This window comes from Trematomus bernacchii, unplaced genomic scaffold (genome assembly GCF_902827165.1).
Source record: "Trematomus bernacchii unplaced genomic scaffold, fTreBer1.1, whole genome shotgun sequence".
NCBI classification, from domain to species: domain Eukaryota; kingdom Metazoa; phylum Chordata; class Actinopteri; order Perciformes; family Nototheniidae; genus Trematomus; species Trematomus bernacchii.
The window spans coordinates 9,692,924-9,716,010 of NW_022987648.1; the positions used below are offsets into that span (position 1 = coordinate 9,692,924).

Here is a 23,087-nt window from a genome sequence, read left to right on the forward strand (position 1 = left end):
AAATAAACATGGACAGAAACTGAGTTATTCACAATTAAATATACAGAAAACATCAAGACAATAGCGATTGTGTATTAACTTTTTATTTGTACAGGCTTACTTTGACAGCAGTTGACATTTCCCTCTCAAAACCGAAAGTGAAAACTGATTCACATTTACATACTTAGATAAGCTCTGGCTGTCCCATGATTTACTGGAACTGAGGAGGGTGCTTTCCAGCAGCCTGCCATAACAAATAAACAGTGTAACATCATCAAAGAGCATATTATATAGGCAAACAAAGCTAGCTAGCTAAAAGATAGCCTTTCATTTTCTTTTAACATTTTGATTTCTTCTTACAAAATTATTCTGTAGTATGATTAAGGCATGTTTAAGGCACTGTATATATCTGATTATGCATATCTCCATAACCGACCCTTCTGATGAATACAGGTTGCTTGTAAATTGTATTATCTTGGAGAAAAAAAAACATGAATCAGCTGATGATTAATAATAAACAGTAGTAGCTGTAAGGCAGTGTTAGATGTAAGACATTAGTCCTCTACATGACCGTGTCACTTGAATGTGATCATATATTCAGGGTAAGCCTGGGTGTCGTGGAAGATGACGAACATGGTGGGGTTGGCCATTTTGTCCACCACACTGTCGTACTTCTGAAGGGACACGGTGCCGCTTTTGGCCGGTGTGACTATCATGCCTTGCTTTCCGAGGGAGAAATCCCCCGTCAGAACTCGACACAGGTACATGCGCTTCTCCCCGTTTGCATTCGGCTTGGAGTAGGTGTCCGTGGCAGAGTAGTTAGCATTGACAGCAAAGTATGTGCCATTGCCATAACAAGCAGCTGAAAAATAATGCAGAAAGATTTCAAATTAATGTCAGAATGAGAATCAAAAATATTTATTTATGTAATTAATTTGTTTCTACAAAAATAATTCTTTTTTTTCATTTTATATTTATGTGATGACAATAAAGAATTGTATATTGTTTTTATTTTGTATATGTCTGCAGTTTTTTGTGACTAGGCCAATTATCCAAGAATCATCATATATGGCTAATACAACCATCTACAATCCCCCATGAGTCTCTATATTTATATATGTGCAAAATACAAGGGTTGATTATAAGAAAGAGTTAGATGTACCCACTACAACTCAGAATCTGAAATGTTTAATACAAAAAATATCTTTATTTATTATATAATATTTATAAAATATAATATCAAATATAATTTTTAATGGTTTGTTTTTCTGTATTTTTTGTGACAAAGCCAGTCTTCCAAGAACCATCGTCATATGGCCAAGAGAACCATCTGCATAATTGTTAGCCTTATAAATCAAGATGTAATAGTTGATATATCAAATACATATCAGATAAATGTCAGAATGAGAATCAGAAATATGTATTATTTATTTATATTAATTTTATACTGAGGCAAATTGGCTTTTGTGACAGTTGCCCCATTCACATTGAATATTTTGGAAAATGTATTGATTGCTATTTTTTACATTACAACCATATTAATACGCCCATGTTACACCCATATTTCCTCGTAATTACACTGTTATTACACCCATAATACACTGTTATTAGACCTATATTAAACATTAATACACCCCTATTAGACCAATGTTACACCATTATTACACCTGTATTACACCCATATCATACCCATGTTACACCCCTGTTATACTGTTATTGCACCTATATGCACTGTTTTTAGACCCATATTAAACCAATATTACACTGTTATTACAACCATTTTAAACATGGACACAGCCTTTCAAATGACTGTATCCCAAAGGATACAGAAACCATTTAAGGGTTAAAATTGAATAAAATAAAAGCTAAATAATCAAGAAAAAAAGCGACTTTGAGGATTTAGAAAAGCGCTATATAAATGAAATGTTAAATAAATAGTTTTGGTGATAAGACTACCAATGCAAAGGAATGGGATGTGTCACACAGGAAGTGAGTAAGAGATATCCTGTATTTTTAAACTTCTCACCGTTCTTTCCTGCGAAGCTCCTGTTGAAGCCGTGTTCGTTGATGTGGGCCGCGGTGTCCTCACAGGTGCCGTGGAAGAGGCGTCTCTCGTTATTCTGATGGTTGTTTCTCTGCTCCATCACACGCTTCTGGATCTGCAGGCTCTTCCACAGCCCAGGGTTCTGGATCCTCTCAATCTGAGAGAAGGGGAAAGTACATTCCTGAGTGTCTGAGTTTGTGCCTACTACATGAACTGCTGTTCCTGTATAATATAAATATGTATACATTTGATTAATCCAAAAAATGCAATAATGAATAATTAAACAATTGAATATATTTTATAAAATACAAAAACATTTAATATTGTTTGAATTATTTGTATTTTGTCTTTAATATTTATATTAAAAACAACACAATACAAATAAACTGTAAATGTTTACTGATATTTTTTCTAATAAAATATTTTGAGACATTTTGTTCATTATGTTCATATACAACTCCCAAAACATTTTAAAATATGAAAGATGTATGGCAGCCATTACATTAGGCCATCCAGTTATTTTAGCCGGCCCGGCTCAGATGATTGGTCGTGCTTTTTACAGCGTTACGGCTTCCACAGATGAAATTTTTTTATGTATTTATTGTCAAAGCATTTAATATATTCATTGCTATCGGGATGTTAAGAGCATTCCATGGAATATAACAAAAAGTGTTTCTGAAATCAATTACATACCCCACCTTTAATACCTATAAATAGTAAAACCAGAGAAACTGATAATGCTGCACTTTTGTTTTTAGTCTCAAATATATACATAACATTTATAAAATGGATACACATAATTTACATAATTTACTGACTGGTAAAGGGATGGTGTTAATATGACAGATTATCCATTATATACAGAGCATGTTAAATGTAGTGTACCTTAACAATGTTCTTTGGGCATGTGGCCTGGAACAGATTGAGGACTTCAGTGTGCTCTGGGCTCCCCGCAACAATGGGGACGGCCAGACTGGAGGAGCCGGCTGGCATTGCATCCCAGCCCGCAGGAATGTCGTCCTCTCCTGGAAATATTTAACAATTTAAGTTTGACATAAGAAACATGACCAGTTAAAAAAGTTATTTACACATCTTTGAGAGTAAATATTTACAAAGCATGTTATTTGTATACTCCATAATGTACATATATGCCAAAACTACCACTACAGAAAACTGCACAGCTTTTTATTTTCTTTCCTACACAGCTTTCTTTTTAATTCTGATATCGTTTTTCCATATTTGAATTGTAATTTTATTCTATAGATGTATTTGTTTAAACTCAGATATATTGAACATATTTTAATGTCATTTTCCATATTGTAATTTCAATTTCATTCGATATTTTTTAAAACATTTTATTTCAGGTAGATTGTACATATTTTGATAACATTTTTCCATATTTACATTTTATAGAGCTATTTTGATTCAGATATACTGTACATATTTGTATATATTTTTTACATATTTTAATTGTAATTTTGTTATATGCAGCTTTCCTTTTGATTCAGATATATTATAATTTTCTTGTTTTCTTTATTTTTGCACTTGCTTTTATTTAGAAATGTAGTTTATCCTACTAAGTTTATGATAAATACTTATACGTCAAAGCAAATTCCCAGTATGTGAAATCCTACTGAGAACTAGATTCTGATTATGAACGTACAGTAGCATGCTAAATCTGAGAATTATGTTTCTTACCTACTGTAACTCAAATCTGGTTTGAATGTACTTTATTTTGGTTTCCTAATAAGGAAAACTATTCTACATGGTTGTGGATGTGAGAAGGCTCTACTTATCAGACTACATATATACCTTTGAGTTTGTCAATTCGCTTTATCTGGAGGGTGCTTCCCCGGTTATCAGTAGCCGGTCCTTTTGGCATGGTGACTGTGTACTCTTGACCCTGCACTTTAACTTTCACATTTAGCTGCTTCTTGGTCATTGCTTGCTCAAGTTTGAAGTTGTCCATTGAATCAAAGCTTTGAAACTGAAGCCCTGGCTGCAGGAACTGCCAGTCTGCCACTGCGGCCACCAGCTCCAAATTATTCTTCAGCTCCTCCTCGTTTCTCGCGGACTTCAGCATCTCATTGATCTCATGGTTGGCTTTGAGCACGTCCTTGCTCAACCCCTCGATGGTGAGCGAGGCTTGGGCCTGCTGGCCATCGAACCTTATCGACACGCCCCTGGTCTTTTGGATGACAACAATGCGCTGGCGGTCTGCTATGGAGAGACTAAGGATTGCGCTGTCCTTAATGCAAACGTTTTCTTGTTCTTTGGATATCAGGTCTTTGATACTCTGTTTGGCCGAGTCTACTTTAGCCTGGGACTCGCCGCAGATGTGGAAGGAAACGGGGTCCACTTTCACCGACTCAATGACAAAATCCTCTTCTTTCTGTGGCTTGTCATCACTTCCAGAAATAAATAATGCTGATAAAACACAAGCTCTACATTAGGATTTAACATTTAGGAAGTCATTATGGATTAAAGAATATGAACACCAACATGTTTCTCTTGACTGTACTTACATTTGATTTTGGACAACCAACTTTTGTCTTTCGGTACAGTGGCTGCTCTATGGTGCATACTGTTGTAGAACTCTTTCAGCATGGCTGGCTGGAAAATAACTATCCGGACTGTCTTCAGGGGGCCATTAGTGTTTTGGCTTAACACCTCAATGACCGCATCCAACATGGCGTCCGCCACCTGCCTTCCCTTTACATTGCCTTGACCTAAACGATACAACATAAGTCACTGACTTTCGTCAAACTTTTGTGTCATACAGCAGACAATACCAAAAATAAAACCTGTCATTTTCCTAGTGCGAACCTTTCAACCAAGGTGGGTTTGAGTTTTAATATCAAGACATCACAAACGATTAGCACCACATCTTGCTAATAATTCTCACCTGTGCCAATGGCAGGGAATGAGACAGAAGTGTATGAGCCTGTCACACACATTTGGAGCGCATCTTTCACAACCTTGTTGATTGTAACTGGGTCCGTCTTTCCAACCAGGTGGAGGATTTTCTTACTCTTGAGGTTCCCTGGCTGGGTTATTATCATGCCTGTGTTGGGCTTGGCACCTAAAGGGGAAGACAGTGGAGACCATTTTGGAGCAGACTTCCGTTATGAACACAGAATTGGCATAATGATTGACTCTTAATTCATGTTTATACAGTACCAAGGAGTGTCAACTCTGTGTTTAAATGCTTCCTTACCAAGGTCTTGGCATTCTGCTTCAACAGCCTGACCAGCTGCATCCAAAATTGCCTTTGATACTCCTAGAGGAAAAAGATAAAAACAACTGTCATATATCGTAGGTTGTCCGTCATGCTTGGAAAGGGAGGGGTGCGCAAAGGGGTGTTCATTCGACAACCTCACCACTACATGTCACTATATCCTACACATTGGTCCTCACAGGTATCATACCTTCAAACATCTACTTCATGTAAAAAATACATTATATCTAAAACAATCTAAAATTATTATTTTACATTATGAAAACATATCACTTCTGGCTATCATTTACCGGACTTAAGAGAGAAACTGTCATTTGAGGAGTTGACAATGACATCAGTGGTCTCCTTGGTGATGTCTCCCGTGACAGCCTGTACAACCACATTTCCCATTTTAGTCTCGTACATTGCGGAGCTCGAGACAACTTTTGAGAAGGGACCTTGAGGCAGCAAACACAAATGAAGAATTAAGAGAGGTGCAAAAGCTTTTTAGGTCAATATTTTTGTTAAAAGACCAAAACTATTCAGTCTTGTCAAAATAACCATTTAGTTTATCTATCGAAGTATTTTACAGATTCAGCTATATATAAAGTATATGATAAAAGATTTGTTTTTGTTGGGCCTCATTCTATAGCGGTATTATTGTTTAGAGAACTGTTAGTTTATGTCTTACACATTTCCAAAACACAGCATTACAGTTTATACAGTATGCACATTATAATGTTGCAACCATTTTGCCTACCTGTACTTTGTGGGGAACTCATTGGCACCGGACCTCCTGTTGCACTGGGGAACTTCTTGGCGAATTCATCGCTAAAAGCCTGAAGACATAAATATAGTTACGAAATACTCACAAATATCTTCACCAAATTCTTAAAATCATAATGAAATCAAACCAATTACTTTGTTTTGGTTTATAATTTGGTACATTGAGGTACTACAGTACAAATGTGTTGTTCTTTCCGTACCTTGATAGTCTGTGCATCTAGTGGGTAAAGGATGATCATGACCTTCTTCAGGTGCTTAGGTTGTTTCTTACTGCTAAATTGGTCGATTGTGTCCAACAAGGTTGAGGCTACAAGGTCCTTTGGGTAACCCAGTTGTCCAGTGCCAATGGCGGGGAAGCATATGGAGGTCAGACCCATCTCCTCTGCCTTGGCCAAGCACTCCGTGAAAATTACGCTCAAGGTCTGGAAGGCAAGGTGCAAGACAAATTAGCAAGATATACAAGATAAGATGGAACTTTATTTATCCCCGTGGGGAAATTCAGGCGTTTACTGCAGCAACAGGGTCAGAGTGAAAAACAGGATTCACACAAGGTAAAAAATAAAGATAAAATAGAATACAAATACAAATAATAATAGTTTACATATCAACCCTATTAGAAGAAATGTACCCCAAAATGTACATGATGTAACCATTTACCTTATCAGCTCCATTGCTCCAAGGAGGAGTAACAGCATGAAAGACCTTTTTGCTCTTCAGCTGGCAGCCATCGGTAATAATGACCTCTCCAAATGTTCCATTCATGGTTATTGCATTTACCAATACTTGAAGTTGTGGTCCAGCCACACCAAAGATGGCATTTGAAACTGCCCCTTTGTTCAGTGTAAGATCTTCAAACACAGTGTTCACAGTCGCCTCCGTCTAAGAATTGGTTAACACAATGATTAGAGTTGGATGTTATTTATTTGAAAACATCAACAACTTCATTTTTTAGATAATAGAACATTTAATCACAATAGTCAGTCAGAACATAATCAGGCAAGTCCTATAAGAACATATTTAATCAAAGGGTTTCTCTAAAGCTAGAGGAAAAGGTAAATAGTTAAAGCTGCAAAAATGTTAATTCCTTAAAATAATTGTTTGCTCTTATTCAAGGATAAAAAGTTGACATTACCGTGGCATTTTCGATATTTCCCTTAGTAAGAGTGATGTCCAAGCCCTCTTTGGTCTGCACTTGTCCCAAGCAGTTTGGGTTCAATACAACAGATCCAGCTTGTTTCACAGGGGAAGAATCTTTTTTGGTAGGGAGAGTTTGTTGAGAAGAACTGACACTATGATTTCCAAACCTTTGTTGGACCGCTGCCACCATAGCCTGAACAGTACTGTCGTCATTGTTCACCAAATGGATCCTCTTCAAGGTGTTGTCACCATACTTGTCGTTACAGTACTCCCTCACAGCTTTGACGATGGTGGACGCACACACATCGAGAGGAAAGCCTTGGTTTCTGCTGATGGCAGGCAGAGCCACAGAGATGCAGCCGTGCTTTTCAGCCAGTTCCAAACTTCCTTTGACAGCTCTTTTCAACTGCGCCAAAGGCTTCTGGGGATTAGCTTTATCATACGTGGGGCCCACTGCATGGATTACTTTTTGGCAGCAAAGCTGCCCCCCTGCACCAGTTATCACACAGTCTCCGGGCATGAGCTGTGTATTCAAGGATATTATTTTTTCACACTCATCCTGAAACTGAGGGCCAGCAGCTTTAAGAAGTGCTCCTGCAAGACCTCCTTCGTGTTTCAAGTTCGAATTAGAAGCATTTACAACTGCGTGCACTGGGTAGCTGCACATGTCTGCCTTGGAAACAGCTATTTCTACTCCATCAGAGGTCTGCATTTGAAACACAGGCTTTGGCACTTGTCTTTGGGCAAGGTCGGCCTGTCCGACACTAGTCTCATCAACCAGCTGGACCAGGCAGCCAGTTTGACTTGAAAGGGAGTAAACAAACATATTTTCTTTGTCTTTGAATAACTTTTTCACTCCAGGCATGGGGACTTGTAAACTTTCAAAGCACACAGAAGAGACCAGGTCTTGAACCAAGGTCATGCACTCTGCAACATTTGCTCTAGAACCACTTAGACAGATGGCCTCTTTTCTGTAAGACACCACCACCTTGTCTTTGAATTGCTCGAACCAAGAGGTGTCGAGTTTTTTGATGTACTCAACTATGACATTGGGCTTGACAACAACTGTTTCTTCAACTTGAGCATTCTGCTTCAGGAAGTCATCAAGTTCACTGCTAACTCTCTCGACAGTATCCTTTTTGCCAGACACCACCACTTGTTGAGGGGTACAGTTGATTCCAATTATCATGCATGACTTATTGTCTGCATTCTCTAATTGACTGACCAGGTTCTGCCACTCTGGCTTTTCAAGGACATTACTGTCTTCAACATCAATGTAATGAGAAATAAGCAGCCTCCCCAAATGGTCTTCAGCATCATTCAGATCTCTTTCGGATCCAGCAAGGAGCTGCACACTGATTGTATTTATCTCAAATGCTGCATTGATTCCATTGGATGTGAGGAGCTCATTCATTAGCTCCTCTTGTTGTCCGTCTTTTAACAAGTCAAGCACAAAGTTATCTATTTTTAAATTCTGTCGCTTTAAGGCAAACATTGCGTCATATATGACTTTGCTTGCTGCCAAAATCTCCTCAATTAAGCCAGTTACCATCAGATGCGGACTCCCTATCTTGAAAGACATGTTGAGTTCTGGGTACACTTGTAGCACCTGGTCCTCAAGGCCAGTTAGACACAGGATGTGGTAAATCGACTGTGACACATTAATCTCTTGAGTCACACTAAATGTCTCCCTCTTCACTCTTTTGGCAATCTTGTTTACCACATCACTAAGAGTTGGCTCTAGTCTGTTGACATCAACCATAAGACCAACCACTGACAAGATACCAGTTGCTTTATCAGGCACTACAACCAGATCTTCATTAAGTAGCAATTGTCTGATCGTCTCCTCAGACTCTTCCCATACCTTCAAATCTGTCGGAAGCTTTAGGGCTTTGATTTTCGACAGAGCTTGTGCGAAGGATGACTTGACAGTATCTCTCCACTCTTTGACAATGGCTTTGGCATCTTTTTCTTGTAGAAGTGAGGTTTGAGGGCTCAAACACACAGTAGAGTGGTCAAGGTTTACGTTGCAAAAGTATTTTGCCAACTGAATACGAATTGTCTCTGCTGCAGACTGATTATGATTTAGGTACCTCCAGACAGCGTCGGCAATGGGTTCAGAGACAGCTTCAGGGAGTTTAAGAGAAGGCTTATCTTTCCCATAGAGGGCTCTTCCCAAAGAGCTATAGAAAGGAAAAACTCTCATCTCTTTCCCCTTGATGTGATGCTTCTTCTTCATGATTTTCTGAACAGCTATGGGGAAATAAATAGGATCAAACATTACACTGCCAATTTGCATAGTTTTCATATGAAAAGGTAGAAAAATCTCATGTCAAAGTCAAATGTGTTGTGTACCGTAAATGCCCTACCTTTATGGTCTTCAAAGGTGATGGTGGCAGACTGTTCTGCTTCCTTAAGCACAACATTTTCCACATTTCCACCTGCATTCTCGAAATAAAGGCGAAGGAAATCGTCTCCAAAACGATGTGTGTCATCGACTAACACTTGCTTTGTGACTTCAAGAGGCCGAACTGAAAGTCCTTTCTTTGCAAACCTCTTGTTTTGAGGGCAGCTTGTCACAAAATCAGTGTTCTCTGTGAGATAAAGATAGAATCATTAAGGTAGTTTTATTACAAAGGCAATTACGCTCTCATAATGTAACAAAAACAACAAATGTCTCTCTGTGCTTTCAAAGGGAAAACACAAAAACTCAATTTGTACAACCAGCACACAACAAAACGTTGTTGTTGGTGACCACAAGTAGTGCTGTGGGGCAGTTTTTGTATGGGTGGGTCAACATATTATTTGTATCTCAAGCATATGCAACAGGAAACATATGCATTAACTCGTACCAGCAGGTGACAGAATACACAACCCTGCTAATGTTTTCACACTAAGCCACTGGCTGTTATATCCAACTAACAACAATGTGACAACAAAGGCAGGAGATAGCAAGATTGCTAGCCTTCAAACATGAATGTAACCATGGGTTTAAATGTTTCAAAAGTTTGGTTGGAAAATATTCAGGACACATATCCAGGTTACAAGGATTCCTGCAACAATTTGGGCTGAAATGAAATGAAACTAATAGTCACTCAAGGTACCTTTAACATAAATGAACTGCGATAATTAAATAAGAAGTGAAGCAATTAGTCAGGTTCTAGGTGCCGATCGTTAAACGTGTATTCTGGAATAATCATCTGGCACATGTGTTTTTTTTTTGCTTTCAAACAGCAGGAATGTTATATTGTTATTGGGGTAACCTCTGCTTTAATGGAGCTTTTTGAAACTATTAACACATAGACACACACATTCAATAAGTACCTTTTCCACTCTGGAAAGTCACCACAGCAGAGGCGAGGTCAGGAAAGACTTCCAAAGTGAATCTTGGAAAGGCAGATGTAGGGTCATGAATATCCTTCAATACATACTCCACCAGCATCTCCAGGTACTCTGTCTCCAACATCTCTGGAAGATTCCCTAAAACAGTTGAAGTGGAGCACTGCTTTTCATCTACTGTCTCATCTGCTCCGACTTTTGCCTCTGTTTGAACTTCAACTGCAGGTATGTGTTCATTGGTGCTCGATGGTATGTTGATCCCAGCGTCATCAGCTATTAATGAAACATGAATGTTAGGTGGCTAAACACACAATTCTTATTCAGAATCAGAATCAGAATACCTTTATTAGTCCCACAGAAGGGACATTTACATTGATTGATCATTTAACTTAACTTGAAAATCAACATGAAGGAGGGAAGACAGGAAGGAATGCGTGTGTAATCAAAGTGTTTCCACTCATTTGATTTATTTAGGCCACCACCAAAAAAGATTTCCCCACAACTTACAAATATTAAATCTAAAATGATAAATATTCATTTTATTTGTATTTGTTAATTTAACATTTTAAATGTATTCTTAGGTGAGTGCAACATTAATTGTACATCCCCCTGCTCTCCACTTATGACAGGTGCCAGCCTGATAATAATATTTTGCTTATCAATGTTAATAATACTAAAAAATATCTGAATAGGTGTTTAGCCTTTCCTTAACATAATATGCTAAATTCAGTGCAGTACCTGAGCCTTTGCATGACTATGTCATATTTTCTCCCAGGAGTTGTGTTCATCTGATAACACTGACTGGGTGAATGGAGGGGAGTGGCTTAGCAGCCATTTTAGATTAATCATAAAAGCACATATGGAGAAGTATGCAGATAGTTGAGTTCTTCAATGTATGAATATAAATCATGATGTCCATTTGCTCACAGTTTATTGCACTGATAAATATATGGTTCACTGATATAATTTGCAGCTCTGTGGCTGTTAAAGTACAGGTATTAGTGTAAATGTTTCACTTCATAGCCCACTAATACCTGATATAATTCAACTTAAATCTTACAAAAAAATGCTAACATTTGAAATGTGGTGTTCACAATGAAAACAAAAATCATGTTTCTGCTTTATGTGGCAGTCATGCAAAGATATGACATCACCATTGAGCATGTGAAATTGTACTTATTGATCTTACAGATTACTATTTAGGAGCATATTCCTTTCTGAGTTGGGAAATGCCTTGCTGTTTTCAACTCAATTTCAATGATGGATAGTGCTTCTTATTTCAGATCAAAATATCAGATGGTAGTATTTAAATACCCTTTTTCTCACACAGAATTATTAGCAGGCTATATTGAATACAAAAAATAGATTAAAAAATATAAGAAATTAATAAACCTTTGTGGAGTTTATTTGTATAAATAGCCTCCATGTATTCCTTTTATCACACACTTACATTTTGCTATTTGGGTTGTGATGGTTTACCTAATCGCAGTATACACATTTATTCAAATTGGTGGTTATCATTCCGTGTACGTTTGATTATCTACAGTATTTGAAATTAACTGACATTAGTGTGTGAGAGTTAAATGTAAAGACAAGAGCACCCACATTTACTTTTTTAATCATACAACAATATTTTTAAAATTAACACCTGTTATTTTTCCATTTAACATGCCATAGTGCTGCTTACATGTAAACTAACGTGCTTTTTCTAACATAAATAAAGTGGTTACTTAACTACTTTATTATCCGGTTTTAATTAAGTTTATTAATATACCTCTGTTCTTATTTCTAAAAAAGGGTCAACGTAACTGTGTCAGTATTTTATTATTAATAATAATAATGACTTTGACTTTGTTATAACGTTTACCATGGCATCTTCTGAGATGGTTGTCTTACCATGAAAATAAATTATAACTCTATACTACATGAGATGATGAGTGTGATTGTGTGATTGTGCAAGAAGCAATCACATATCAAAAAGTAAGTACATGCCATTATTCTTATCATGTTATTTCATCTGACAAAAAGTCACAGTTGCAGAGTAGGACATATTATTTTTTTATGAACACTTACAGTTCTGGTCGAGTTCTTCAGATGGAGCACCCTGCATAGAATACAAAACATTTGTCACACCAAGACATCCCATAAAACCAGTTTCACTTGGCACAGTGCCCTAAATGTCAGCTGGTTTGAAAATAATCCAGTCAGACAATTATGGTTATCAGTATGTGTCAAGGTCCTCCTGACTATAATAGGTTTAAGATTATTCACATGACTTCAAGTAAGATAGATATTTTACAGTAAGACACTTACAGTGACGATTAGAGGCATACATGCAGCTTGAATGTAGTACATTAAGGTCTCATTTCAAATGACACCACAATAACATTATAAAAAAATGTTTGCACACGTACCTTTGTTGTTTGGTCATCTGGCAATCGAACAGTTATCTTCACCACACCTTTCTCTAAATTGATCTGATGGGTCTCTTTCTTCAAAACCTTTTGCCGGTCTGTGAGAAAATAATTCAAATAATAATGAGAGTAGTTAGACTATAGGGTTGGGAGGGTTACTTTAAAAATCAATTGCTAATAACTAGTTACATGTAACACAATGTTTTATCAGTTACATAATCTAAGTAACACAGTATAAAAGTAATGTAACCTGATTACTTTCCGTTACTTTTAGATTACCTCAACATGAAATGCAAAGTAAATCAATAGGCCTACTGGGCACTACAATACAAAAGTAAATAAATAACAATAAGATGTTTTTTTACTTAAAGGTAGGGTAGGTAAGTTTGAGAAACCGGCTCGAGATACACTTTTTGTTATATTCCATGGAATGCTCTTAACATCCCGATAGCAATGAATATCTTAAGTGCTTTGACAAAAAAATCCATTAAAAAATGTCATCTGTGGAAGCCGTAATACTGTAAAAAGCACGACCAATCATTTTAGCCGGCCCGGCTAAAATAACTGGATGGCCTATCTGCCTGTCAGCCTTCCATCTGTGCACAAACTTATCTCGTGCCCTCATTGGTCATGTGCGCGTTCGTGTGTGTTGGAGGAGGGGCTCTATAAGGAAGTGGCAGATTTTCTCCGGTTGTGTATTTTCAAATTCTAGCGATCTCGAGCCGGTTTCTCAAATGTACCTACCCTACCTTTAAGTGTAGCCTATTATGTAAAACAACAGAATAATGTGTCATCTTAGATTAAGGCAAGGCCTACAGAATACTATAGTTTACAAATGCTGTTTTAGTTTAAAACTAATTAAAAGTAATCACAGTTTTTCTGTTTAATACATCGGGTGTCCCTCGCTGCATTCAAAAACTAAATATAAGAAAAAGTGCCTAAAATTAAACCAAAAAGAACATTCAGGCAGTAGCCTACATCTACCTTTAAATATAATTATTTAAAAATGTTTTCTAACATTGTTCCCCATGTTTTAAAAATAATGTACAAGTAATCTGATTACATCCGTTTATATGTAACTATAAGGGAATACAGTTATCTTGTTTTGGATCCTCTACGTAATCTCGTTACATCTAATCTGATACTCCCCAAACCTGATTATAGTTTTTTAATGACAAAAGTAGGCTAAGGCAAACTCGGGTCTAGTTTATCGGGCCACACTTACCCTCTTCTAGGCGGAAGCGTATCACCGCTGTCTTGCTGCCATTATTATACTCAACTTCACAGTCGCCGCCGTTTTTCTTACTTCCGAAGTATTTAGCTAACTTTAATCTAAGTCTCGGTAGGTTGTTTTCTTCGAGCTCGACGAGCAGAGCATACGAATATTCGTCCGCCATGGCTGGTGGCTGAACAGCCTGTACACTGCTTTACTTTCAGTTTTGTTTCTCAGGAAATGGGACTTTTCCCTCCCTTCGACGCTGTTGTCGAATGTAGCCTTGGAGTGTTGACGCATAATAGCTGCAGCTAACGAAGGGGTAGACGGTGTTCATGTAAAAAAACCGTTACATTAAACTAGCAAAACACTTAGCTAGCATCCCGAGACGCAGTAAGGAGAGATTCGCACCCTGTCTCACTCTTTCACTTTCTGCTTTTCGTCGCTACTTTCCAGTGTGTTGGGTGAGTAAACGAACATATCAGCTCAAAATGCACGTTATTTATGTTTTTAAATTTGCTGAATTACATATCAGCGTCGAAATACATGTTAGACTTAAACTATTATGGATCTAAAAGTAGCACAACTCAATTTTCTTCGTGTTCTCGTGCCAGGTAGCTCGCGCTCATGCCCGTTGTAGGCTATAGCAACTGAGATAAAAAAAAAACATGGCGAAGTATTTTCAAATATAAGCCTATTAACACTTGAATATGTGTATTTCACACCTTATAGTAGCGCAGTGATGATTTAAGTATACTTGACTTTTAAGTGTGCAGGGCAACGCACATTTATTAAGGAATAATCAGTCAACAGAGGGGAATATATTGTGCTTTCTCTTTTAGTTTCCACATGTTAACCAGAGGTGGAAGACGTAGCCTACTCAGATCTTGTACTTGAGTAAAAAAAAAAGGTGTACTACTGTGTAAAAGTCCAACAATCAAAATGTTACAAAGTATTAGCATCAGATTATACTTTAAGTACCACAAGTAAAAGCCCTCATTATGAAGATAGGCCCAATCCAGAATAATATATTATATGTTTTGATAATAGTTATTGATGCATTAAAGTGTTATCAAAGCTGGTAAAGGTGCAGCTAGTTAATGACTTTGTATTTGTATACTGCAGGGTAGCTTGTGAATTTACTGCAGGTGTAACTAAAGGTGTTAAATACATGTAGTGGAGTAAAAGTACACCATTTACCTATTGAATTATTCTGGGGTAGATGTATAAATTAGCAAAAAATTGAAATACTCTCGTAAAGTACTATTCTCTAAAAATTGTACTTTAGTACAGTACTTGAGTACATTTACTTAGATACTTTACACCACTGCATTTTACATTTTTTACTTTTTTCAACTTTGTCAACTTCACTAAACTGTACTAATAATTACCAAGCATGATAATAGGCATCGTAGTAGGCTACATAGTTAATAGGTTACTTAATGAAGTAAGGAATACATTCAGCTCATGGCTTTATGAGTGATCATTGAGTGATACTCAAGACACTGTCTCTGGCTCCATCTACTGGAGAGAACGGAAAACAGCATTAATGATTGTTTAGAAAATAAGTATATGATGGGTCATTGTTATATTACACTACCTGTAGTAGGCCCTATTGAATTAATTTGCGTATTAACTTTTTAAATAATATAATAATAATAATACATGGTATTTATAGCACTTTTTTAAGTGCTTAAAGATGCTTTATATTACAAGACTTACATGCATTCAATACTGTGGACAATACACACAGATATTATATATAAGTTCACAAAACTTGGATACACTTCACGTCAGTGTGTTCCTGGTGCTGTTTTAATAGATGTAAAGCTGTAACAAGCCTGTAAAGATATTTGTACAGATTTAGTGTGTTAAGGGAACTGTTTTGATGAATTGAATGATACAATCGCATCGAAAGACTAACGCTATGGGGACGTATGTGGCTGTGATTATATATAACGTACAATCCAGTCACTGCCCTTACTCTTATTTATGAAACTATCCCTTCTGCCATATTACTTGCATGTCCACCTCAATGTATTTATTGAGCATATGAAGACATTTTCAGTTACATTCATGTTTATTGTCTTGATTCACTTAAAATAAAGCTGCACAATTATCCAAAAGTTACCAAATGTGCAATATCCAAATTGCAGTAAACACTTTATTTCGTAAAGGCAACATTTGTGGAAATATTCATCTGAATTTAAAATGATGGTGCTGCATAATTTCCCAGCCTACAACTACAGACTTAATACAAATCCCTTGTTTGATACAGAGCCATTTCATCTCATTACATTACATGATGTCATTTGTTAGACCTTTTTATCCAAAGCGACTTACATTACATTCAGTACTGTGGACAATCCCCACAGGAGCAATTTGGGGTGAAGTGTCTTGCCCAGGGACACAACGACATGCTGACTGCAGTGGGACTCGAACTTGCTATCCCCTGATTCGAAGTCCTGCACACTAACCACTGATCCACAGCCTGCCTGTATTAAATAATCGTAATTAGTTATTGTTTGGCAATATTTGGGTTATCAGGTTCATGCATGCGGTCTGAGGTTATCTAGGTATTGTTTGTATCAAATATATTTACCAACACTGGTGTTCTAATAACATTTAATCACACGTTGTCTTTTCTGTATCCAGTTTAGAAACCATGGAGAAATTCAATATTCCTCTTCACGGGCCTTCCCTCAACATTGTGAGACGGTGTGGACCTGCTCTGAGAGACATCCTCCAGAGTAAATTTGGATGTGAGGCCACCATCGAAGGAGTGGATTTTGAAAGCGATGCGAGCGTTGGACAGCTGAGGCGACCACCTGTGGACCCGGTGAAAAAGTCTTCTTTTATGCTGCGTGGAGGTGTTGAGTTGTCTGTGTGGAAGGCTGATCTCACCAATTTCAAGGTGGATGCTGTGGTGAATGCTGCGAATGAGTTTCTTATGCATGGCGGCGGCCTTGCTTATGCTCTGTCCATTGCCGGTGGTTCTCAAATCCAAAAAGAGAGTGACGATTACATCAACAAACATGGCCAATTGGGAACGGGAGACGCAATTGCCTTGGATGCTGGTCTTCTACCATGCAAGAAGATAATTCATGCTGTGGGCCCTTGCCTAACAAAACATCCCTCTAGCACTGAAGTTAGTGGGGTTAGAAGGAAGTTGGAGAGGGCCATAAAGAGCATCCTCCACCAAGTTGAGATACACCGTCTGCAGTCTGTTGCCATTCCAGCTATAAGCTCCGGACTGTTCAACTTCCCCCTGCCAGAATGTGCAGACATCATCGTGGAAACTGTGAATCGCTACTATCAAAGCTCTCAAAGCTCTCACTCTCATGTTCCTCGAGAGATCCGCCTTGCGAACCACGATGATATCACTGTCAGTGAAATGGAGAGGGCCTGCCTTCAATTGTTCAGCTCCAGCTCCAGCTCCAGCTCAAGCAAAGGTGCGACCAGAACTCAAACACCTGAAGTCCAGATTGGAAAGGTCCATCTGACACTGAAAAAGGGTAAAATTGAGGAACAACTGGTAAGAATCTCTAATGACCTTTATTATTAGATTTATTTTACTGCTGCTAATCACCCCACATTCAAGACTAAACCATATGACTTTACTCAAAATGTTTAAAGCTACAGAAACTACATGCTAACTAGTGGTGAAACATGTTTGAATTTTATATATTATTCTCTCACATTTAAGAAATCACATTAAAGTGGCATTTCTTTTACAAACCGCAATCTTGTACCAACTTTGTTTTCTCAGACGGACGTCATCGTAAACACTACATCAGAAGACCGAGACTTGAAGATTGGGGAAGTCTCCAAAGCTTTATTGCTGAAAGCTGGTGATCAAATGCAAAAAGAAATATATAATGTCTCTTTTACTGGTCGTTTACTCATCACGAACTCCTACTACCTGAAATGTAAAAAGGTGTTTCATACCGTTTGTCTTGGGAAGGGGACATACCGACAGAACACAACACCACAGCAGGTACAGTGAGTTTAACTGATATGGGGCATTTCAGTTAAGAGATAATAAATGTTAGATGGTCATGAAAGACTGAAGGCCTAGACTGCACATTGTAAAGAAAGTCATTTATATGTATAAAAGTGTTAAGGTTGTACTGTAATATAAGCATTAATGTGTCTGTGATTCATTCATTACAGGTTCTTTACGATTCAGTAACTGAGTGCTTACAGAACGCAGCGAAAAACAGATACAAGTCAATCGCTTTTCCTGCCATCGGCACCGGAAACCTCGGCTTTGATAAAAAAGAAGTTGCTGCGATCATGGCAAATGCAGTGTTCGACTTCGCCCACAACTGCCAAACGGAGATTGATGTTATGTTCATCATATATCCGACTGACGATCAGACATATAAGGTTGTATATTGCAAAGATACTTTCACGATAGTAGAATAATTATGCTGTATCGGCCCTGTGGGTACACACTGGCTAAAATGTAGGTTCTTGAAAATAAAGAAAAGACAACAGTTATTAATACAAACCAAACTTTTAAAGAACAAAAAAGGACAGAGCAATAAGAAAAGTTAGAATCAGTAAAGCAGTTTCGATGTTGTATAAAGCTGCTGTTTCCTTATTGAAGCACAATGTAATATCTCTCTGTTAGGTGGAATGTGGTTTTGCATTCACTGTGATGCGAGACACTCCTGCTAAGAATTGTTGACTGGGTTTGTCTGGTCACGCAAGTTTGGTTGCCAAGACTCTTATCCAGTCTGGAGAGAAAGACAGAAGTTAAGGAAAGAAAGTTAAGCATGCTCTGGACCTTGAAGAAAGGCCCATCAAAAGAAATATGTTAGTTATTGTATCCAAACCAACCAAAGTCACACAAAAACACAGAAACTAATCACGGCAGTGGTAGACCAGCAACTTCCATTTTTCTCCTTGTAAAGTGACTGTTTTTGTCAATGGAGTCTGGTGGCTTTGAAGCATGGATAGCAACTTTCAGTCAACGTAAAGCATTGAACATATTCTTAACAAAAGTAACACTTGATCTGATTAGGATTTTTTTGAGGTGGGCCTTCGTCCACAGCAGTACATGTATTAACTTCATTAGCTTTTGTAACTCCAGTACAAACATACATACAAAACACAATCTACTTAAGTTAAACACTGACTATGACAAGGTACCTCCATCATAATATTATAGAATGCATACTATTATTTGTATTAATGAACTTATCTTTTTAGGCTTTTGAGGAACAAATGGTAACTCTCCAGCAAAGAGCACCTCGTCCACAGGGTAATACAACAATTCAGTCATCATTTCATGTAGTGACGTCCATATGATACTGTATGTGTTAAATGCAGATGTTGAAGTCGAGAGAAACCTATAAAGTGCAGCTAATGTAAACAATAGTGGGAATGCATGTTTGCCCATCCTGTAGTGCGATAATAAAAACGATTGTGATTCTAATTTGCAGAAACCGGTGCAATGATGTCTTCTCCACCGGAATATGAGCACAGAAATGACTCCCACAGCAGCAGAGCACCCACCCCACAGATCACTCTGGGTGGCCCCTCTGAAGAGACAATACGCGAGGCTGAACGATGGCTCAGCGGCCTTTTCTACAAGTCCTATAGCCATGTCAATATCAGCAACAACTTCATCCAGCACTTCGGCGAGCGAGAACATCTGCAGCTATCCCGTCTAATGAAAAAAGGTGTTGTTATTGAGGAGATCTTTAAGGGAGGTCATGCTCGCATAAGCGTAACGGGGAATTCAAGTGAGGATGCCGTAGTGGCCGGGTTTCAGGTGGAGGCCATGCTCTGCAACGTCCAGAAGGAGTTTGTCAAGGATGAAGAGGATGTCATGTGCGAGGCTTTGGGCGAAAAGAGAGTGGACTTTGAAAGAAAGAAAGTTGATTACTCGAGCAACGAATTCTCAGACAGATTCTCTGCCTTCAAAAAGGAAGGGCTGCGGACTGTGAAGGTAAAGTCATAAATAAATATAACGATAATAAATATCTCTTCAGCTTGTGTTAACCACAGTCTTTATTTCAGGCATCTAAACCAAATCTACTTTATAAACTGTTCATTTGGAAGTGCTCTCTTCCGCTTTAGGACTCATTCCTGCACAACTACATTATGTTGATGTCACTATTAGATTTGAATGTCTTTACAGAAATAAATCATGCACCAGTCAGTTTTAAAGCTGTCATATTCTCTTATTTTAAATCACACATCAAGCAGTGAAATGTTTTATTTGTTCAGGTGGACAAAGTGGTAAACCCTTCATTGAAGAGAATTTTGGACCTGAAGGCAACACAGCTACGCTGCTCAACTAAAAAAATGTTCCAACTCATCCCTGCACAATTCTGTGAGATGGTTTGCAAAATTGGATTCCATGCAGAGTACGCACCACCTGGCGGTAGGATATTTTATTATACAAAATTCTTTATGTTTGGTTAATGACGTACCAGGGTCTAGAATGGTACATACAGAAATGATACAGAACACTTAATCTAGAAAGGAAGTAGGGCTGCTCGATTATGGCAAAAATCATAATCTCGATTATTTGGGTCAATCATTGATATCACGATTATTAAAAAACGATTATCCATTTACTTTGAAAACATCCATTTATTGAAAATAAAAATAACTAAAACTAAAAAAATGTGAACAGTATGTTTTTAACAGTTGATTACCCTGAACTTTAAGTATAATACAACTGAAAACACAAAACAAACAAAAAAACAATAATAATAAAATAATAATAATCTGCCAGGCCTGTCTCTCTGTCCACTCCCAAACAAAGCAGAGTTGAATCTCTAATTTAAGTGAGAATAAAAGGTGGGTAATCAGGATTAAAGGACATGTTTTTGTCATTCTGCAACACAGGGTTGCAAAGAGGTATTTAAACAAACAGACATTTATTTATTTAGGCTTAAAATTAGATCAAACTTTTTGAAATCAATGTGTGAATTTGAGGGGCTGTTTTACCACATACATTTGATTTATTGCTGACTTTAAGTCGCAATGACACACCGCAACCACAAGAGGTCCTTGAGCTAACAGTCATGAGTATGCACAAAAAAATGAAAGTCTTATCGGTCCAGTAGTACATGAGATCAGACTCGCCCAAAAACATGATCTCCCAAAAGACTCTAAAGATAAGATACATTTATAAATGATACAATTAATGATGTTTTATCTTCCTCTGCATACAGAGGCAGCATACGGAGAGGGAATCTACTTTGCGGGCACGGTGAAGAAGGCCATGGAGGTGTGGAAGGAGCAGAAGGAGCATCAAAAGGAGGAGTATCTGTACTTCGTGGAAGCCGAGGTGCTGACAGGAAACTCGATCCCTGGGACACCTGGCCTCATCCTGCCTCCTCCTGTGTGGGAAGATCTTCTTCTTCTGCACGACAGCGTGAGCGGAGGACCTGATGTCTCCGTCATCTTTAGTGGTTATCAAGCTCTGCCCACGTACATCATCACCTGTAGGAGGGACTGAAGGGGTTTCTGTAGTCTATCTGCCAGCTCAAAGAGTCCTGTTGTGAAACCGGAAATGTTTAGTTCCCCAAAGTCAGAAATGTAAAGTACGGGTCCTCTGCACATAGAAACTGCCGGATGCTAACTTCAATATGTTGGGCAATTTGCACAAATAGCATATGCAGACAATAGCTGAAAATGGCTTGGCCGATTTAGACAATTTTGGTGTGGTTTAGAGGTTATTGAGAATGTTGAAACTATTTTCAACATTTCTAAGATTTAAAATGGCTGTTTTGAATCCCCTAAAACTTTAAAATATACCCAAAATGTATCGAATATGGCCGCTTCCTAGTTAAAACTGCCATTATTTTTATCCTGAAAATGTCAAAAATCAATTCAACATCCTCAATAACCCCCTAAACAACTCCAAATCGTCCGAGCCAATTTTTTTGCTATTGGTTGCATATGCGTATTAATGCAAAGCACCCATACTATACATTTCTACCAATTAAACTTTGAGGTACTCAACATTTCCGGGTTCACAATGCTGGCAAGTACACTACCATTGTATCAAATGGAACAAATAATAAAATGCTTCCAGTCCTAGAGGAAACTAGACATTTGGATGTTCCTTTTTCTAAAGCAAGCCTAAGTGCATTCTTGATGAATGAATTTCCTGTTAGAAGGCAATGGCTGTTTGCATTACTTATCAGCTAAATCCTTAGTATCAAGTTTATTTTTTCATTATGTTTGTCTGTCACTGGGTGATTAAGATATATTTAGCAGCACTATCACTTGTATATCAGAGATTGTCTTTTTAAAATTGCACTTATAGCGAAAGTATATTTCTTTTTGATCAGTCATTTGTTTAGTGGCGCCACATGAAGCTATATATGCAAACACATGTACCAGTGATTGACATACACATTTATTTTGGAAGGAAAGAGAATAATAATGTAACACTGAATATAACAGGTGAAAAGCTTTGGCTACAAATTCATGATTGTAAATGTTAATTAAACAATAACATGGGAATTGTTGCTGGTGTGTTGGAGCACATGGGGTAGCTGGTGAAGAGTTCCTGGTTGTGATTCAAATATTAAACAATGTTTTTAAAAAAGTTGTGTCTTCTTTGCTTTTTGGACATTTTATACCTCTTTAGAATGACTTTTCCTACTTGTCATTTATAAATGAATTAAACTTAACAAAAATACCTGATCCAGCTAAATTGATTTATTGAAATGAAATACAAACATGTACATGTGTTGAGATACAGTTGAAATACAGGACATGTGAAAGCCATAATGGAAAGTCCTTCATATTCTTAATAACACAATAGATCATCTGTTCGAAAACATCCTACTTTGGAAATAATTCGACTCATAAATGTAACTCAGTTAGTATCTGGGACATTTCAGAGTTGGGGGACATTGTCTTTCCCACCTATGAACTTTCAAATAATAATAAAACAAAAGGTTTGTTTTTTGAAAAGTGTTG

At 37.6% G+C, this 23,087-nt stretch overlaps 2 protein-coding genes across 2 annotated transcripts; one reads left to right on the plus strand and one right to left on the minus strand.

Moving 5' to 3' along the window:
* Positions 1-65: 65 nt before the first annotated feature.
* Positions 66-14,336, minus strand: parp14rs1 (poly(ADP-ribose) polymerase family member 14-related sequence 1). Its single transcript, XM_034134644.1, has 17 exons — positions 14,142-14,336; positions 12,917-13,014; positions 12,576-12,606; positions 10,488-10,775; positions 9,533-9,757; positions 7,159-9,416; positions 6,684-6,905; positions 6,227-6,448; positions 6,001-6,079; positions 5,552-5,698; positions 5,241-5,303; positions 4,929-5,105; positions 4,549-4,752; positions 3,836-4,450; positions 2,909-3,048; positions 2,006-2,180; positions 66-841 (listed from the first exon to the last, which is right to left on the minus strand). The coding sequence occupies exons 1-17, from the start codon at positions 14,311-14,313 to the stop codon at positions 555-557; spliced, it is 5,403 nt and encodes a 1,800-aa protein (XP_033990535.1). The 5' UTR covers positions 14,314-14,336; the 3' UTR covers positions 66-554.
* On the plus strand, positions 14,249-22,710 carry parp9 (poly(ADP-ribose) polymerase family member 9). Its single transcript, XM_034134651.1, has 8 exons — positions 14,249-14,593; positions 16,785-17,664; positions 17,899-18,126; positions 18,303-18,518; positions 19,347-19,398; positions 19,580-20,088; positions 20,370-20,526; positions 21,326-22,710. The coding sequence occupies exons 2-8, from the start codon at positions 16,795-16,797 to the stop codon at positions 21,610-21,612; spliced, it is 2,319 nt and encodes a 772-aa protein (XP_033990542.1). The 5' UTR covers positions 14,249-14,593; positions 16,785-16,794; the 3' UTR covers positions 21,613-22,710.
* Positions 22,711-23,087: the final 377 nt, after the last annotated feature.

Excerpts from the sequence above, each read along its gene's own strand:
- parp9 (XM_034134651.1), top strand. The coding sequence starts at position 16,795 with ATGGAGAAATTCAATATTCCTCTTCACGGGCCTTCCCTCAACATTGTG. Across the intron at positions 17,665-17,898 it reads GTAAAATTGAGGAACAACTG|ACGGACGTCATCGTAAACAC; the intron begins GTAAGAATCTCT and ends TTGTTTTCTCAG. Across the intron at positions 20,089-20,369 it reads AAGGGCTGCGGACTGTGAAG|GTGGACAAAGTGGTAAACCC; the intron begins GTAAAGTCATAA and ends TTATTTGTTCAG.
- parp14rs1 (XM_034134644.1), bottom strand. The coding sequence starts at position 14,313 with ATGGCGGACGAATATTCGTATGCTCTGCTCGTCGAGCTCGAAGAAAAC. Across the intron at positions 6,449-6,683 it reads GGAGCAATGGAGCTGATAAG|ACCTTGAGCGTAATTTTCAC; the intron begins GTAAATGGTTAC and ends CTTGCCTTCCAG. Across the intron at positions 5,106-5,240 it reads AGCAGAATGCCAAGACCTTG|GTGCCAAGCCCAACACAGGC; the intron begins GTAAGGAAGCAT and ends CTTCCCCTTTAG.